Source organism: Pararge aegeria, chromosome 1, assembly GCF_905163445.1.
Source record: "Pararge aegeria chromosome 1, ilParAegt1.1, whole genome shotgun sequence".
In the NCBI taxonomy this organism is placed as follows: Eukaryota; Metazoa; Arthropoda; class Insecta; order Lepidoptera; family Nymphalidae; genus Pararge; species Pararge aegeria.
The window spans coordinates 9,670,718-9,690,542 of record NC_053180.1 but is presented as its reverse complement, the minus strand read 5'-3'; the positions used below and the strand labels follow the sequence as shown (position 1 = coordinate 9,690,542).

Sequence of the window (19,825 nt, the reverse complement as noted above, 5' to 3'; positions counted from 1 at the left end):
TCTGACTCACAGGAAGTGTAAGTATTAGCAGGTAGATTCTGCCAATGTCAATTCTCTTGCACACGAAATTTTAACTTAACTATATTTACAATAGCGTTGGTAGCCTAGTGGGTAAAGCATCGGCTTTCCTTTCGTGAAGACAGAGTTCGAGCTACTGACTAGTCGGAGTTATGTGCGTTTTAATTTAAGCAATTTAAATATTAGTAGCTTTAAATGGTGAAGGAAAATATCGTGAGGAAACCTGCATGCCTGAGAGTTCAACATAATGTTCTCAAAGGCGTGTGAAGTCTACCAATCCGGCGGCCAGCGTGGTAGGCCTAAACCCTTCTCATTCTGAGAGGAAACCCGTGCCCTGTAGTGGGCCGGTAATTGGTTGACAATGAAATTTACAATTCTAAAATAATGTTCTTCTTCCACTATTCCACAAAGAACAAAGTTAAATAGAATGAGGTTTTTCTTAAAGATTTCTCAATGTAGTCTATAAAAATATCTTGTTTAAATAAAGAACCGGCAGAGTGTGTCGGAATCGCGCATGTTACAATACTGTACGTTACTCCTATAGTTTCGTTACATTATTTATTTATTTACATACCCAGAGAGACATAACAGTTTCCAAATTCTTCTCCCAAAGCTACATTTATTCCACATTTTTAATCATCAAAAAATCGGCAAAAAAAAATTTTGTGGATCTCAATCGAAAAAATCGGAAGTAGTACCACTTCCGATATTTTCGATTCAGATGCAACGAACTTGAAGACACTGCCCTATTTTTTTATTATGATACATAATCGCAGATCGTTAGCCTTTATTATCAGTCAGTGCTTTTTTAAGTCACTATCGTGCACTAGGTTATTTATAGGCGTCTGTGTATACCTTACAATTATACTACTACTTTAATATAAGTAACTTGAAAGGATTTCTCAGCAGTTTTAGTTATAATGTCCATCATATATATTTAAAAACTAGAGAAATACTTCCATTGTTCGTAGCGGATTCTGTTTATGAGAGTTAACAATGCACCGCGACTGTCGCGACATTACTTAAAATAGATATTGCTGAATCGGAATCTACCACGTCACCGTCAGTTTTTTGCATCTTTTACATTTTCATCGCGTCAGTCTCGAAGAAGGTAGAAGGTACCATTCCAAAAAATTACCCGGACCTCCTTAGCAACGTGTGTCTTTTTGACAAAGTATATTATATTGCTAATGAACAAAAAATCTATAATTACTTACGGTAACGATAATTTATGATTCTCGTTTTAGTGAACGGAGTCACGGGTAACCCCTAGTTGCACGTAAATACGGTCATCGAACCTGTACTATTGCCAATTTATATAATGCATAATACCAGATTGTTAACCTGTTTTTATCAGTCATTGCATTTTTTATCGTACCCTGATCTAGAGTTTTTTCCTCAAAGTGCATTGATAACGAATTGCAAACACGATGATTAAACATAATAATGAGGTTAGGATGATGTACCTACCTTCCTTGAAGTGCGTAGAATGAATAATAATTAGTATAATCTTATTTTTCCCACTTGCTTTGTAAACAATTTTTTCATAATTTTAAGAGAATTAAATATTTCAAAAATTGTTACGATTCTATTGCATACATTTTGTGAAGGCTACTCTTCTTACGAGGACTGTAAAAAAACTTTAAAAAAATGTTGTTAAAAGTGTTACTATTAGAAAATTATGGAAAAATGTCCAAGCCCGTTCTTGCTTCAACACTTCACCATCACATTGGATAGAATCGCAATTGAGCATTAACTTGTTATCAAGGTAAAATAAGTAAATATCCCAACTTGAGGTTTCATCAAATCTCCCTCCCTGTAAATTAGCCCTTAAAATATAGATGTTTTTTTTTTGTCCATGTAAAAATTAACCAAGGAATCAATGATATAATTATAATTTTAAACTAGTAAAGAAAAGGTATATTATATATACAAGTCTAAGTATATATTAAATAAAGGTATATTATGTTTCAAAAAAAAACTTACACTGGATTCGTTCGTCTTGTGGATAGTTTGCTTGTCGATTGCCGAATATAAAGAAGTTCTCAGTACGATCTCGGAGTTAGGGAGTAAGCATTGTTCTTCCAAGTACTCGTGCTTCGGAGCGCATGTCAAGTGGTTTGTCCAGTTTATTGTTACTAAGATATTCGTTATTATAGTCGTTGAAGCCCGCTGACCTGCATTGGAACAGCGTGGCGGGTGTGTGCTCAGATTCCCTCTGTCCTATTAGAGAGGAGGTCTACGCCCAGAAGTGGGACGTTGCTGATGATGAAAAAATTAATAAAATTATAAGTTGATGGAGTTATGGTAAGTAGGTAGGTAATAGGAACATTACTCATGAAAATACCTTGAAGAACCGTCCCATCGGAAGTGAATAACAATCTTCTTTTGCCCTGGTTCATTTTTAAGTATCGTCAATTACCATCTTATACACACAAAGGCTTAAGCCTTTGTGCGTATTTGTAAAGAAGTATGAATGAAATTTCCATACTTTAAATCTGTGCAAATCTAACACTATTAAACTTATTTTTAGATAAGAAATAAAAACAATATTAAGTTTAGAACATACCGCGCCATCTATGGGCAACAACGAATACTAATGGTTCAGTATTATTTTCCCCATGTCAATAGATGTCACTGAACTATTGATGCTCTTAATAGTTTTGAGACTTGTTGTGAGATGGCGTTGCTCCATGTTATTATGGTTTTTTCGTTTCTTGTCCTTAGATGGCAATACCTACACCCCCTTTGTATGGCCATTTAGCAAAGAGAATTTAGGTCAATTTTACGTCTCACACCCATTAATTAAAGCAGTATAATTTTAAAATTCCAATTCTTGTGCCATACTTAGGTACTTTATATAATATAAAGCTACTTAATAATACTATAAGTATAGTGTTACCTAATTAATAAGATCTTTTTAATAGTAAATAGCATCTGTTTTTAAGGTTAAGATTTTTTTAGAACAAACAGGTTCTGAAAACATAAGCTGATTTCACAAAAAAACGAACAGGTTTTTGAAACCAAAACCGACAAACACAAAAAATATTGGTTACCTACGTCGCATTTTCCAATAAGTACCTACGGCACTCTTTTTTTTAAGCACAGAATAAATACTATGTAGGTTAATGTAATTTGAGAGTTTATTTCTATAAATACGCTACAATAGTCTCCATATCCTTCTCACTGCCAACAGAATCCCTAGAAGTAGATTTTTCCTTGCTTTCCCCATTGAATATTACTTCTTCCATCGCTAAAGTTCTTAAAAGCAGCTCTGCTTCATTTCTTTCTGAATCCTCATCTAAAATCCTCTCATTAATAAGATTAGACAAATTCAGTTCATCCAAAGTATCATCGTCAATAATAGTTTCTGAATTATCGAAACTTCTGTAATTTCTTCTGAAATGAAACCCGGCCTCTATCAGTTTCTTCTTGGCCAATTCCAGAAAGGACGAGGATTTTAGCGTCTCTCGAAGCCAGCTCTTAATGTTATTCTTTTTCTCTTCTACTCTCGCCTTGAATCTATAAAAAATAGGTAACTAAAGTTATCCGAATTTCCGAATTCCTTTCCCAAAACAATTCTGCCAAAACGCAACTATTCCTATCGCTACTAATATTATAAATGTGAATGTAAGTTTCTTTGTTATGCTTTCTCGCAAAAATTACGTAACCAATCCTCATAAAACTTTGTACACATATTATACTTGGAAGCAGAATACGTTAGAAGTAATATAGGATACTTTTTATTCCGACATTAAGCTCGGTTCCTATGGGATAGGGATGTGTGTTTGACGATTAAACACCATAACTCCGACAAATTATAACTGATTTAAATAATTATTTTTGTACTATAGAGGTTAGAATATGTGTTTATTTTGCCTAAACTGTGGTTGGAGATAGAGGACAGAACTCCTCAGCGGACAGCAGCAAACCCCTCATGTAAGGCTTAGCGATACTGAATACCTACTTTAAATTGTTTTAGATCTACAACTAAATTAAATGCCACATCAAAAAAACAAAATCAAACGCAGACGAAGTTCCGGGCAACAGCTAGTTATTCTATAATCTTGGATAGAAAAGACAATCTTGAACATGAATAGTTTAGTAGAACCATTTGAAGCATTTTCAGACATTCGGAATAATAATAATAATAATAATAAAATCATTTATTCACACGATTATTAAATTGTGACAGAAATCATAGCTTAGTACTATGTATGGTTGAATCACTGGTACCTAAACTGAGTAAAAACTCGTACTATAGATATCAGTGCACTCCCCTATATAATTTTTGATACAACAACATAAGACTACATAAACAATCCTAATAAGTTTACTTAGTATTCCATTATCATCATCACCATCACCATCATCATATCAACCCATTACCGGCCCACTACAGAGCACGGGTCTCCTCCCACAATGAGAAGGGGCTAAGGCTGGCTCACTGCGGACTGGTGGACTCCACACACATTAAGGACATATGGAGAACTCTCATGCAGGTTCCCTCAAACTGTTTTTCTTCACCATTGAAACAAGTTATTATTAAATTGCTTAAAACACACATAATTTGTAAAGTTAGAGTTTCGTGCTGGGATTCTTAGCTTTCCATTATACTTAAAATCAACCTTATGGAACCTTTTATCAATTATTCCAATTCTTTCAATTCAAATTGACTCGCAGCTTATACTTTATACAAAGCTAATATAATACTATATTATTTATTAAGCTTTGAGTCATAAGTAGGTAAGGAGTTAAAATACATGAATACCTACTTCTGCAACTCACGCTCTCTCTGCCTGGCTTTTTCTATTTTTGCCTTTAGTTCAGGAACATTCCAGGCCTCGTTGTTATTGACCGTAGTCTCCACCCAGTGTGTCATTTCAGTCACTCTACTGTACACACCTGGCGACCTTGGATCTCCACATTTTTTACCACCAAATGAGACTATTCCTAGTAGGACACCGTCGCGGACTGCTGGCCCACCAGAATCGTGCTAAAGAATTGAAAGCTTATATTTACTTGAGCGGAATAATAAGTCTTTATATAACTATAGTGGTATGTCAGTTGTCACCACCCCCTTCTCTCCCCGGCAAAGGGAGTTTAACGGAGAGGGGGTAGCAGCTTCCTCTGTCTACTACCATCTACTACAATCGCCAAACTGTTTGCCCAGCGTGGTCATTGTATATAACCCCTCGCATTGGGAGAGTAAAGTGGTGGACTGAGGGGCTATTCATGAAAATATTCAGAACAGTTCAAAGCAACCAAGCAAAAGTCTGCATTGACGTAAATATCAACTGAAACCACTTAACCAGCTCTTCTTTGTTCCTAGCTACCCCTTGTAAAATAAATATTTAATTATTACTTAATCCCTACTAATATCATAAATGTGAATGTAAGTTTGTTTGTTACGCTTTCATGCAAAAACTACTAAACCGATAATCACGAAACTTTGTACACATATTCCTGAAGGTATTAGAAGTAATATAGGATACTTTTTATTCCGAAATTAAGCTCAGTTCTCTTAGGAGAGGGGACGAAAGTGTTTGACGATTTTACACCAGGCTTAGCTACCCTAAATACATAAAGTGCTGCCACATATATGAGACACATGTCTTTCGAAAAACAAAAAACAAAAGCGGACGAAGTCGCGGGCAACAGCTAGTAGTGAAATAAATGAGATTTGGAAAAAGGGCAAATATTTCTCCAGGGTTTCACCGGATTGTTATAGTTTGGCATATCATGCTCGGTATGACAATTATAAGTAAGCTATTGTTATTAAACTATCTTCAGTTACTGTCTAGAAGATCTAAGGTCTTTGTCTGCCTGAAGAGCTAAAGTCTTGAAGATAAGTATTACACTATGTAAATTGGATTTATTATGTAAACGAAGCTATGCTATTTATTTTGTTAACTAAATACAAGTAGTATGCTGCTAAAGCTTTTAACGTGTTTATTGCGAAAAGACGCTTCTTGGGCGAAAACTTTGCTTTATTCAATTTCAGCTGCTCAACTTTTGTTCAAGCTCATTCCCGGCTTAGCGCTTTACTTAAAATAAACACTCTACGGGAACATTAGACATCACTGTGTAAAGTAAGGTAGGTATTCTGATTTCGTTTCGGGATCAAGTTCACCGAATGCATTTTTTAAATTGAGCTCTTTTGAAACTATAACAGTTACCGTATTTCTACGTTTTATAATAAAAATAAAAATATAATAAATAATAAAAATACTATGACAATATACATATCGCCATCTTGCCCCAATGTAAGCGTCGCTTGTTTAATGGTTACTCATATAGCTGATGAATATTTTTATGTATATAATACACATAAATACTTATAATATGCATATAAACACCCAGACCCTGAAAAAGATTCATGCTCATAACACAAACATTTTCCCAGTGGTGGGAATCGAACCCACGGCCTTGGACTCAGAAAACAGGGTCGCTGCCCACTGCACCAACCGGCTGTCAAACCTGCTATTTAACCGCGTTTTAATTATTTCATTTCTATAGAAAGATTCCCATATGATTTACCGGCCAGAATAAGTATCTAGTTGTAAAATTTTTAAGCTCACACAGTTCACAGAAAATATTATCGTTCTTACTATTTAAATCATGGCAGTCTAGTCAAAGTAAGCGTTAGCTTGTGTTATTGGTACTAAGATGACTGATAAATAATATACATAAACAATAAACATATAATATACATATAAACACCCAGACACTGAAAATCATTCATGATGATCACACAAACATTTTTTAGTTGTGGGAAATGAACCCACTGCCTTGGATTTACCGGCCAGAATTAGTATCTAGTTGTAAAATTTTCAAGCTCACACAGTTTACAGAAAATATTATCGTTCTTACTATTTAAATCATGGTAATCATCTAGCATATTTTATAGGTTCGGACACACCTGCGTCAAAATAAACACTGATGGGGTCGTAATGTAGAATCTAGCGACGTAACCATAACCTTAAACAAATATATACAAGATTGAGAGTCTCCCCAACGTTTACCTACATTACAAGCATCTTTTCCTCCTGTAGCATATCCTGCACATAGCATCCTCTGCGTGATATAGAACCTGTAAGCCTTCTGACATTCTTCCAATTTCATCACTGGCACGGGCACAAAACGCACTCGCTCCGGGATATTGCCAATCCCGGTTTCCTGGTAAAATAAGTACATGAAAACTTTTAAGAAATAACTTAATTCGGTTTTGCATTCGTCGTTGCTTTTTTTCATGATTTAATATACATTAAAGTGATCAAGACATCTCGAGTGCTCCAAAACTTTTCAGCTCACGCAAGCTGCTGCAATAATGTTCTAAATATGTGTTATATTTTATCGAATCCTAGCGAATGCGGCAAATGTCGTCCTACCCGGTAAGGAACCCAATTGTGCTTTCAAACCAACCAGGAACCCATTAAAATTAACACAGAAAACTTAATTATAATCGATCCAGCTGTTTAGTTAAAAGCTAGTTGGTATACAAATATATATATATAAGTACTTTACCACCGTTTAAACATTCTCTAGTCTTTGAAGAATATTTCAAGATCTAAATTAGTCGAATCGTTCCAGCAGTTCTCGAGTTTTAGTGAGACTAACGAACAGAAATTCATTTTTTATTATAAGGTTCTCAGTAAGTCATTCAAAATTATAACTCTTAAAATGATTAAAAGCTTCTCATGAGTGTTTCAACTCCAAGCATGTTTAGCTTATGGCTACATTCCATAAAAAACTTTTACATATCTCGAACCTAATCATCTTTTAAAAATTTCTGTTTCTATAACTACTTATATAATTTTTAGTTATAACCTTAAGTTATACCCGCTTTTGTTACATGTTTACTATGTAACAAAATCGGTTATAGTCTTCTGGGTAAGACTTCTGCTTTCCGTTCTAGGGTACCGAGTACGACCTCGAGCACGCACCTCCAACTATTCGGAGTTTTATGACTTTAAAGCAAGTAATATTACTTGCTTTATAGGTGAATGAATTGAATGCATGCTTGGGAGTTTTCCATTATGTTCCAAGGGCTTGTGAAGTCTGCCAATCCGCATTGAAACAGAATGAGAATATTCTGACAGGAAACCCGTGTCATTTAGTGATAGTGATGATTATTAATCTAATTTAAAGTTCATATGCAAAATCTAACACCACTATTGTATAAAAGGTTTTAGATAACGTTGTAAGCAGAACTTCGCTGTTGCAAAGATCAATAACGGCTGTCTCATCACATAGGTATTTGTTGGAGCAGTCACATCTGTTCTAACTTCCGAACACAGTATCTGAGCTATCCTTGGTGTCACTATTGTAATAGTTTGAATGGCAGTTTAATATTACGTGCTGCTTCGTACGTACGGTACCAACTAAATTAAAATCTTTACCAAATCATAGAATCTATTTGTCAATGATTGTATAGTACCATACAATAATAATAATAATAATAATAAAAACATTTATTGAAACAAAAATGTTGTACAGAATATCAATACAACAGTAGAAAGAAAAAGAAATACAACACAAAAAGTAAAACAATTTTACATAAGTTGGTAAACATATTTGTCAAGCTTTGCACATTATATTGATATTTGCCTCTTTTTATTGATAACCTGTGAACCCCACACTAGGCGCCCTGTATCGTGGGGCCCAAACAATATTATGACATATCTTACTTTAGATTTCTCATTGAGATAAGCACACATATGAAGCTTGCACCACTGAGATTCACATATGACACTTTTTATTCCAGAACCTAAAGCACCATACTAACAAACATTCCCGGTCATTCCCGAAAACTGGGGTTCTAAACTAGTACCTACTTTAAATATTGCCGTATATCAGTGCTTCTTACGCTAAAATAAATAAGTAAATAATAAATAAGTAAATGTACTACGACAATACACACATCGCAGTCTAGCCCCAAAGTAAGCGTTAGCTTGTGTTATGGGTACTAAGATGACTGATGAATAATATACATAAACATATGATATACATATAAACACTAAGACACTGAAAATCATTCATGTTGATCACACAAACATTTTTCAGTTGTGGAAGTTGAACCCACGGCCTTGGATTTAGAAAGCAGGGTCGCTGCCCACAGCGCCAATCGGCCGAAGTAATGTACTTTCGTAATAAGTTCATCAGGGAGATACTGGCTAGTAAGAAGCTAAAAACATTTAATAATACAACTCACATGGGTACTTCCCCATCCCGTTACAATAAGTACGTCATCGGGCTGTATCGAATATTCTTCCGTAGGAAGGTTCAGAACTGCTATGTTTCGACCTATAGGCATAGGCCGGTCTAGGCGGAGCAAGGAGAAATCGTAGTCTGCATTGCCTGGCGTATAATTCGTGGGGAAGAAAACCTATAAGATATATTTTATTTCATTATGATTTTTTGGTACTATGTCACCATTATGTGATTATTTGGACAGCAAATGTTAAAAGGCACAAATAGTTGTAGATATTATACTTCGTTAGCTCCTTAGTCAGTAGCACCCATAAAATTGTATACGTTTCGGAGGCGTTCCAAGTAAGAATTGCTATTTTGTTATTTAAGGGGCAAACTAACTAATACACACGGTTTCATTCGTAGCAAAATGTTTATTAGACGTAATTGCATCCGGTTTTCCTGGCTAGATGACCAGACTCGTTCCATCGCTAAGTTAAATTGGTAAATGAGAGAAAAAATTGGGAGCTCAGTTCAACATATCTTCGCTAAACTGTTAGTTCTTACTCGCATACCTAATCTCCTAAGGTTGCTCACGTTACTTAGCGACAAAGAGGGCAATAGAATTCGTGTTTCTATTCTTCTTTTATTTCCCAAACTTTTTACGATCTTCCTGGCGCTGTGGTCTTTTGATTCTTCTTTAAGGTCTTCGATAATTGGCAGCGGAAATTTTTAATTTCTGAATTTTATCTGATCTGCTCTGCGATTTATCGTTTCGTGAATGTCGCGTAAAAATCTATTCGGGGGATTGGGCTTAATATCAGTGGCGTATACAAGGTTTCAGACCACGGTAGGCGTAGTTCGGAAACTTTGCAGGATATTAAAAAATCACTATCAAATCCTCCTGCTTCACGAGTAATATATATTTTTTGGGTAACCAGTGTTTCTGTGCATGTAAGAAGTGTACGCTACTGCTCAATATATAATTGCTTTACCCCTTTCCCCACCTAAAAGGTTAGCCCGTTACCATTAAGTATGCATCATCAATAAGGTGATATTGCAGTCAAGTCTTACTTCTAGTGGAATAACTTTGTATTGGTGTACATATATGTATGTGTAAATGTAATAAAGTATATGTATATGTAATAAATAAATAACCTTGTTTACTCTAGCTTGATATCCCCCGCGATTGTGAAACGAGCTCCCCGCTCGAATTATAAATGGGAGGAGTTTCCTTTTATCTCCATCATGAGCCCTGAAAACATTGCAAAGTAATAGAAGTATAAGATAACTTTAGGGACATCATCCAATCGTATTGAGGAGTTGTAACTAAATTAAATAAATTCTCATTAAACTTCCACGGTTCTAGAATTTTATATAAGTAATAACAGCAAACTCAATTACTTATTGCTCTCAAACTTTTACAAAGGTGCTTCGTTATCTCGGAGTTTTTTATTTTACCCAGTATAAAAGAGTCTTATAAAATTCCCATTCCTTCAAATAAATACTTGTGACCTTTACACTAAGGGTTTGTGAACTTTTTTTATGAGTCAATCTTAAAAATAAAACCTAATTATTTCAATAGAACACCAATCGATATTGTTTATTTTAAGTAACTAATAGAAGAAAAAAAAATTGGACATACGACTCCAAGCAATGTCCAGCAGTTAGAACCCACTGTTCATCAATGATGGAGCCTCCACACCAGTGTTTGCCATTCCTTGATATAGCGACGTTGTACGGATACATACTGATGCTGGTCTCCATGCCACCGACTATTCGACGCACCGCGTAGGTGCGAAACGCCCACGCCAGTTTGCGTTCGCTCTTTGACTCTGGGAACACTAATTTTTATATAGGAATTTAGTGCAAAGATCAAAGATCTTATTAAATTAGATTAGTAATGATAATCTACTGTTAATCTTCTTGTTGTTCAAAGAGCAACGTCCCTTTCACAACTTTAACTAAGAGTGATTACAGGAAGTTGCATAGATCAGTTTTTATAGTCGCCTGTAACTAATATTTTATTGACGGCCGGTTGGCGCCGTGGGCAGCTACCATGCTTTTGCTTCCGGCCGTGGGTTCGATTCCCACATCTGTAAAAATGTTTGTGTGATGAACATGAATGCTTTTCAGTGTCTGGGTATTTATCTGTAGGTATATTATAAGTATTTATGTGTATTATATTCATAAAAATGTTCAGCTATCTAAGTTCCCATAGCACGCTTACTTTGGGGCTAGATGGCGATGTGTGTATTGTTTAAGTATACTTATTTATTTATATTTGATATAACAAATATCCTAGAAGAAGAGACTAAAGCAACGTGCTTTAATTGTAAAATATAATTTATGTACGTGAGAATATTTTTAATTTATTCTAGGAGGAGTTTAGAGTTAGTTAAAGCAAAGGTCGTCCACGGTTGAAAAGAAACTGATGGAGTCTTTATAAATACATTAAAAAACGATGAAAGAATGAGATGCCGGATGCTACGAATAAATTCGATAGATATTTTTAATATTTGGATCCCAATGAAATAGTTGTTTTAAGTGGTCATTTAGGAGAAACAGAAAAATTGTGAATGGTATTCTAGAAGTTATAAACTTATGTATTAAAACTTTACCAGGAATAGCTCTTTCATCGTTTCTAATCTGGTACCTAGTGGATGTATTGTCATTCACGAATTTGTATTTTTCTTCTAACAGAGATACAATGTCTTTATCGTTAATCATATCAAGATCATCACTTTCAAAACTTTCATCACTATTCACTTCCTCATGTGAAACAGATTCAATTATATCTGAGTCAACACTTCTAGTTAAATGTTCAACTTCCAATTCTCGTGCACCTAAAGTCATAACTAAGATGTGTAAAATTATTAACAGTCCTGCACTTTGTTTCATAAAATACATTTCCGTATGCTCTTAATGTTTCTGTTTACTCCTTCGCCCATGGTACTGAAATAATACTATAAAACGAAATTCGATTTAAGTCTGTTAATACAGAAATATTTATGAGAAGAAGTAAAAACCTATTGGCGTAAAATAAATAGTGGCATTTCTAGTATAGTTGCGCCGATGGTGACGGCAGATTTGAATAGGTGCAGATGTCTCAATCCGTCTTCCCGGGAATGCCAAGGGAACATAATGGAGAACGGACAGCAGAGTCCTCTGTGCTACCACTACCATACCTATACTACAATCACCGACCCGACCCAGCAGCGTGGACATTATGGCCAAACCCTACCGTTGGGAGAAGCCTTTAGCCCAGCACAGCTAGCATGGGCAGAAGACAAGTATCTCCCCGGGGAAAGGATAAAGATTTATCGTCTCCCACAGCTTTATCAACTTTCAATGCATTGGCGCAGTGAAAATTATATCTAATTAATATATGTGTAATAATAAACGGGGGTAAACTTCTCCTATTGAATGTTTCCGTGCTTTAGCAGGGTGACTCGTTAATTATATCCCTTGTCAGGGGATATTATAGGCTGTATATATTATATACAATATTTATATTACAATATGTATATATTGTAAGCAAATTTCGGACCCCGTCTTTTTTGTTTATACAAGTGTAGGATCTAAAGTTAAGTAAGTTTAAAGTTTTTATTTATAAATAAGTGAAAACAAATCTTACTATTTATATTTTATGGATTCGCCAGATATACGAGTATCTATTAGTATAAAATTATAAAAATAAGCATGTTATAGATATAGGTATTGGAATTTTTTTTATTCCTAATAAAAAGAGTATCTGGTGTCGCCTTTCTTGCTCTAACTTTTACAATTATTGGTATCTACAGTTTATGATAACATTTATAATACAAATCATAGAAACCAAGTTGTGGAAATTTTCAGTTTTAGTCCATTGCAAAAACCTATGTTACTATAAAATGTATTATGTTCTTTTTACGGCTAGGTGCACTTTGTTTACGAATGCTCCTGTGTTTTGTGAGTAGTAAAATTAAATTGCATTAGAGAAATAGTTTGCTTTGCAATATCCACATTAGGCCCCTGGTAGAAACAAGTTTTAATCGAATTCCTGGGTGCTTTTCCGGGATACCATATCCTGTGTCCATTTCCAGGGCGCAAACCATCATCTGCATCATTATCAAGAAGGTACGAGTCTCCTCTCAGAATAAGATGGGCTTAGGCCGAAGTAAATTACACTGGTCAAGCGCGGACTGGTAAACTTCACAGGCATATCAGTTTTCACAAGACGTTTTCCCTTACCATCAAAGCAAATTATATGGTAGTTGCCTTAATTAAAAAACGCACACATACCTAACTACGAAAAGTTAGTGATGCGCCCCGGGAATCGAACCCCACCAATCCAGTACGTGCCATATTTGTGACAAATTTTATCAAGATCGGTGCAGGTGACATAGGTAACAAAGAACTTTCGACATTTTAATATCAAATATCGATAAATCCTACTCAACTAACTCTCGATAAGATAACAGTACGTATACAAACACTATGTTAAATTCGCTACAAACTTACCTACTTGCAGCGCCAAAATATAGTTTTCATATTTTGTTGACGTAAATCTGACGTGATACAGTGCCACCGATCTGCTTACCAAAGATTGACAATAAAGTCACAACAACCATAATCTTATTTTGCGTGTTGTTATCAAAAATATATTGTTTACCATTGAAATTAACCGTTGTAAGTTATGACCATGTGATGACAAGCACAGCTGCAATAGTTATTGCGTTTTCCCTACTAATTTATGAGCTAACCTTGTTACCTAACAGCTGTGAGTATTGTTACGATAGCAACATATTAAATCAATGATAGTAGGTATATCATCCCTACTAATATTTTAAATGTGAATATAAGTTTGTTTGTTACGCTTTCACGCAAAAACTATTTAACCGATCCTCATGAAACTTTGTAGTACACATATTCTTGGAAGTGTTAGAAGTAATAGAGGATACTTTTTGTCCCGACATTAAGCTCGGTTCCTTTGGGAGAGGGATGAGTGTTTGACGATTTTACACCATAACTCCGACAAATTATAACCGATTTTAATAATTATTTTTGTACTATAGAGGTTATAATATGTGTTTAATTTTGCCCAAACTGTGGTTGGTGATAGAGGACAGAACTCCTCAGCGGACAGCAGTAAACCCCTCATTTAAGGCTTAGCGATACTACATACTTAAATTTTTTTTAGATCTACAACTAAATTTAATGCCACATCAAAAAACAAAATCAAACGCAGACGATGTCGCGGGCAACAGCTAGTATTAAATATCTACGTTAAAGACTGATAATACTAAACATCCATATTTCTTACTAGTTTTAATAAGGTAGGTATTTTTCTTTTAAATATGACATAAAAATAACAAAATCAAACATCCATAAAGAAAAATCTCTTTTTAATTTATTTTATATAATATTTTTTTATCTATTTCTCTAACATACGTTAGCCTAAAAAGTCATGAAAAGAGTATTTCATAATAAGACAACGTAAAAAATAGTAGGTATTCATAGAACCTCAGCACCTAAAGATTTTATTTCTGGTTTTACCCGAGTAGAGGTTTTAACACATTTAAAGCTACACGAGGGTGAAACACCATTAAACCGGTACTTTGGTACTTGAGTATGCCGTGTGATCTGTAAAGTAAATTGGAAGATTACTATAACAGCCGAAATAGCTCAGTTGGGAGAGCGTTAGACTGAAGATCTAAAGGTCCCTGGTTCGATCCCTGGTTTCGGCAAAACAAATATTTTGTCCAAATTTGTTATATTAATTTTGCCTATGTTTTTTATGTATTTATTTGATATTTCTATATTTACATAAAATCTTTTTTTTTTAATGCATTGTTTTTTTTTTTTATAGAGACGCTCTAGCTTAAACTTAAAACATTTGGCTCAAAAAACGTTGCAAAAAAAGTTTACTGGGCGAGTAAACTTTTTATTAATTAGGCAAGTTACATGACAGTTCTTTCAGACTTTGTGCCAAGAACTCATTTCAAAAGTTCACAAAACCTTGAATGTAGAATGCTGATCGCAAAAAGAATTTCCCCTCGCACAGAAAATAGTGTCACTACATACACAGAGAACTTGACAATAGCACGTCCATCAAACCTGTCCTCACTTGTTATCCCGAGCTTCATATAAATCAGAAACAGGGCCACTTTAGATTGATGTATGGGGATCGACACAACCATTGTTATTGGTTTAATTTACGGAACTGTTCCTAAAACTGAGATCACGTGATATTATGGGTAATGCAGAAAGGTCAAGATAAATCTTACCTAAATATTGCGGATGAAAACAAAATGGGTACCACACTTCGTACCACACGAAATAGGAAAGTAGTATTAAATTGTGACACCTGTGCCAATAATTATGATTTACACAATTCACTAAACTAACCTAAAAAGACCAAATATTGTGATGTACTTTTACATTAGGAACATTATGATAAGGATAGCATAACTTTTAGATTTGTCAATTTTATTTGCTTAAGATTTGTGTAAGAACGAATTGGCACCATTATAGTCCATTCATGACACACAGCTGGGCGCAGGCCCCCTCATTGAACAAAAGGATTTTGAGCAACAAATTCACCTAAGTTTGGCGGGATTCAACGGTTATTATCTAACAATGATGATAATGACCAACTAACTTATTCCGAGCTGGTATTAAGAATTCCTTGGAAGCTTATAAATGCATAAATAAATATACTACGACAGAACACACATCGCCATCTAGCCCCAAAGTATAATTTGTGTTATGGGTACCAAGATGACTGGTGAATATTTTTATGAATAATAACTTATACATAAATATATATATATATATACATATAAACTTATAATATGCATATAAACACCCAGACATTAAAAGCATTCATGTTCATCACACAAACATTTTCCAGTTTTGGGAATCGAAATCGGCCGGCCTTGGGCTCTGAAAGTGTCGCTGCCCACTGCAAAAATCGGCCGTCTAAATAATTTACTTAATTATTGTGAGATATTGGCTGTTCCCCATATACTACTTCTACTGCGTTTATTACGATTTTTTACAAATCCCGTGGGAACCGTCTGTTTTCCTGGGATCAAAAGTTGGTTACTCTGCGTCCTTTCAACTAACTCAATGCGAAAAATCAATTTGATTGATTCCCTAGGTTTAGAATTATTATAGCGTAAAGAAAAACAAACAAACAAACTTCCTTTCGCATTTATAATACTCAATATGTTGTCTGGTGAGAGACACATTTAACTTATAAAATTCGGTCGTTTTGCATTGGGGGTTTAAAATGGTACACCCATTAAATACATCTAATTTAGTAATTTTTTATTGATTAAGCCGAAATATATGACACTACAGCTAACGTTATCATGAGCGAACATCCAGAATCGAAGTTGGTGCACCTCTTGAACGTGTGTTTGCTGTTGAAGATAATTCCTCTGTGGCCTCGGCTTGTATGGATGAAGTGCTTTCCAATATGCATTTTAGTAGAGGTATGTTTAGTATCTCTATCTTATCTAGATAGTATAAAACAAAGTGGCTTGTCGCGTCTGGATGTTTATCCGCTCACTTCTCGGATCAGATTTTGAGGGTATGTCACCATCGCGTCGTTAAGGCAATCTTTACAAATTATATATAACAAAGCCTAACTAAGTTTCTTCTAGGGAGAAAAAATAAAATTTTACAACCAAGTACATAAGGGTATTGTTCATATTAAGGTACTAACTTCTATTTAAATGAGTTAAAGTGTTTTCTCTTACTTCTGAAATTAAATGCCTAACCTAATTATTGATACCGGTTCTAAGACAGGGCGGGTCGCTATTCTCGCTATTAAATAGATTAATTAGGTATCTAAGTACCAAACTGTTCATTTCGATATTTTTCCAAAAACGTAAAAATATGGACCTAAAGTGCTTTGTTTTAAGGTCCAACAGTTCAGGTTTTCGATTTGTATAACACAAAAATTTCGGTAGGGGTGCTGCACAAAGAGATGATTAAAAACTTCCAAAGATTCAAAGTAAGGCTACCTAATGCTCTTTTGGCGGGTCGATATTTAAAACTAATTTCATGGAATATACGAATCAAAAGCGCGATGCATATAGGTGGCAAGTTTTAGATACTCTAGGAAGGTGTAATTGACGAACTGGTAATATTGATTTAATACTATGATAATATTATTTAATTATACAACCCTTAAAGTTTAAAGCTACATTGGATATTAAATGAAAGTAGTCTTAATTGAAATTGTTCTCAAACATTTCAGATACCGTTATCCCTGATTCTCCTCGAAAGTTCAATAATATATATTTGGAAACCACTTCAAGAGTACTTACTTCTCTACTCTGATGATATCCTAGTATACATGTATGAAGACACGAAATTTGAGTGGATAATCTGCCCCCTTTGCTGCGGTAAAAGTGGCTGTTCAGAAATATTTACGAGCCTGTTACTTAAGGTGTTGAGTTTTGTATTTTTGCTATCAACTTGTTTTGTTACTGCACTAAAAAATAAAGTTTAACAATCTGGTACTTCTTTTTAATATACTTATATATAAGCATTTGACTACGCTGCTCAGAACTCTTGATTTCAAGGTATTAATTTGACAGTTGTTGGGAAAAACTAAATTTTTGGTTGCAAGGTTGAATAGTTAGTTACTGTTTAACCGTTTACCGCATCTGGTTATGCTTTTCATATGATGAGGTAGTGTCCCCATACACTGCTTTTGTATATTACATTCAGAATTAGAATTGAACCGTCTGTTCTGACATCAGCATGGCGGATATCCTCATTCCTGATTTGATCACGCAGAGATACTCCAATCATAGCTCTCCATCGCTCGCTGAGTGACTCTCCTTCTCATGAGACTGATAGTCAGGGACAGGGGGATAGTTTTGGAGCATTACTGCACATTCAGTACATTCCTATTGCATTACCCAAAATAAAATCTATGTTGAATCTTTATCCATTGTTCAAGCTATCACTGTGCCGAATTTCGTGCTTTGATTACAAAGAAAAACACATACTCCTTATTTTAAAATATATGTATAAATAGAGATAGAATTTGGATAAGAAAATTCTGCTTTCTCTTTTCACTGTAACTTACTAAATACTCTCCGAAATGTTAATCAAGATTGTTTTTAAATAATTGCATTTGGTTGTTTGAGAAAATGTATGAAACATTTTTTTGTGTAGAGATTTTAAACTGTTTCCTTAAAAAAATCACTTGTACAAATCCACAGTGACATTATTATAAATGAGAACAGTTGTTTTAATTTCCGTTTATTATTTTTTTTTTAACGTTTATCACTGAGCCGGCCGTAGAAAAATTTGGTATTAGCTAGTCTGTTGCTTTTGGAAACAGGCATAGGCAATTTCACTTCAAATCAGAATTTCTACATGATAATTCATGTAAAGTGTACATAAAAGGAAAATAAAAACTTTAATTAATTGAAACTACTGGATTATTTAGCGAGTTTAAATTTTTTCTTATTTAATTTTGTGGATTATTGAGTTTATCTATGGTAGATAGATATTTATTTAATTATTGTTTATCTGTATTCTGTAAAATTTTACCTAAATAAGAAATTTATGAGTGCCTACCTATATAAAATAATTACTTTTAAATTAGATGAATTCCGATAGGCATATTATTCGCAATAACCGGCTGTTGTTTATAAAATGGACGCATAGTTGAGATGTTAATTAATAATTATTATTCATTAAATTAAACGAAAAAGAACAAAGCAATTAAAACGTGCTCTTAATCCTGTTAAGTATGCAAAATAAAGCATAATAAGACCGGCAGTGACAAATGAAATGGCATAACCCTGGCATAACAATGACAAATGAAAATTTTCTTATCCCCGAGTTAATAAAATGAGGGAACATAGGGCCTACCTAAGTAATGAATAAATGAGTGCGTATAAATTAAAATAATAGATCTATTTTCGGTAGGTCTTTTTTGATATCTTGGATGATATAATATAACGTTAGAAACTATGAAAGCTGGATAGATAAATAATCAATTAAACTATAAAACAATTTTTGTTGTGTACCTAAGTTGCCGACCGAGATGAAGTCAAGTTATACACTGAATGTTGGTTGGCAACGGAGAGTATAGAGATAATATGAGGAGGAGATTTTTTAGGTATTATAATACCGTCTTAAAATAGTACATATTTTATGACGATTTAGTTTAAAACAACATGGAAATTCAGTAAAAGTAAAGACTTTTGTAATTAAATTAAGTTCAATTAAGTTTTAATATTAAGTAAAAATACTATTTATTCACTATCAGAAGTATCAGTTATCAATAGTGCTAATTACAATAGGTACTATTCTATTGTACATGTTAAAAAAAATCCTTTATGCATAATGTTAAAGGAGAACTATAGACAAGCCTAAAGTATGGTTACTTACAATAAAAGTAAGTCACTCCAATTAAAGTATTGTGTACACTGTACACATCGGGGAATGGGTGTAACCGGCATTCGCGGTAATGGAATTGCCGACTATTACAGAATATTACTCTTATTGCCATTCTGTATATTACATTGAAACGTTTTTAATTGCATAATTTTTAATTTTAGAAATTTTTAGCAAGAGATATAATGGAATCATCATGGCA

The 19,825-nt window shown here is 34.2% G+C and overlaps 1 protein-coding gene, 1 long non-coding RNA gene and 1 other non-coding gene across 3 annotated transcripts; 2 read left to right on the top strand and 1 right to left on the bottom strand.

The window, feature by feature from the left end:
- Positions 1 to 3,167: 3,167 nt before the first annotated feature.
- Positions 3,168 to 12,135, bottom strand: LOC120629016 (serine protease 55-like). The gene is made up of 7 exons (XM_039897781.1): positions 11,832 to 12,135; positions 10,856 to 11,054; positions 10,369 to 10,465; positions 9,233 to 9,406; positions 7,048 to 7,197; positions 4,794 to 5,014; positions 3,168 to 3,540 (listed from the first exon to the last, which is right to left on the bottom strand). The coding sequence occupies exons 1-7, from the start codon at positions 12,118 to 12,120 to the stop codon at positions 3,168 to 3,170; spliced, it is 1,503 nt and encodes a 500-aa protein (XP_039753715.1). The 5' UTR covers positions 12,121 to 12,135.
- A 2,338-nt stretch (positions 12,136 to 14,473) lies between these two features.
- LOC120626477 lies at positions 14,474 to 17,692 on the top strand. The gene is made up of 3 exons (XR_005658859.1): positions 14,474 to 14,528; positions 16,537 to 16,691; positions 17,462 to 17,692. It is a non-coding gene; the product is annotated as an uncharacterized LOC120626477 (long non-coding RNA).
- Positions 14,867 to 14,939, top strand: Trnaf-gaa. The gene has a single exon. It is a non-coding gene; the product is annotated as a tRNA-Phe (tRNA).
- Positions 17,693 to 19,825: the final 2,133 nt, after the last annotated feature.

Excerpts from the sequence above, each read along its gene's own strand:
- LOC120629016 (XM_039897781.1), bottom strand. The coding sequence starts at position 12,120 with ATGTATTTTATGAAACAAAGTGCAGGACTGTTAATAATTTTACACATC. Across the intron at positions 11,055-11,831 it reads CGATGAAAGAGCTATTCCTG|TGTTCCCAGAGTCAAAGAGC; the intron begins GTAAAGTTTTAA and ends TATAAAAATTAG. Across the intron at positions 5,015-7,047 it reads GAGGAAAAGATGCTTGTAAT|CACGATTCTGGTGGGCCAGC; the intron begins GTAGGTAAACGT and ends TCAATTCTTTAG.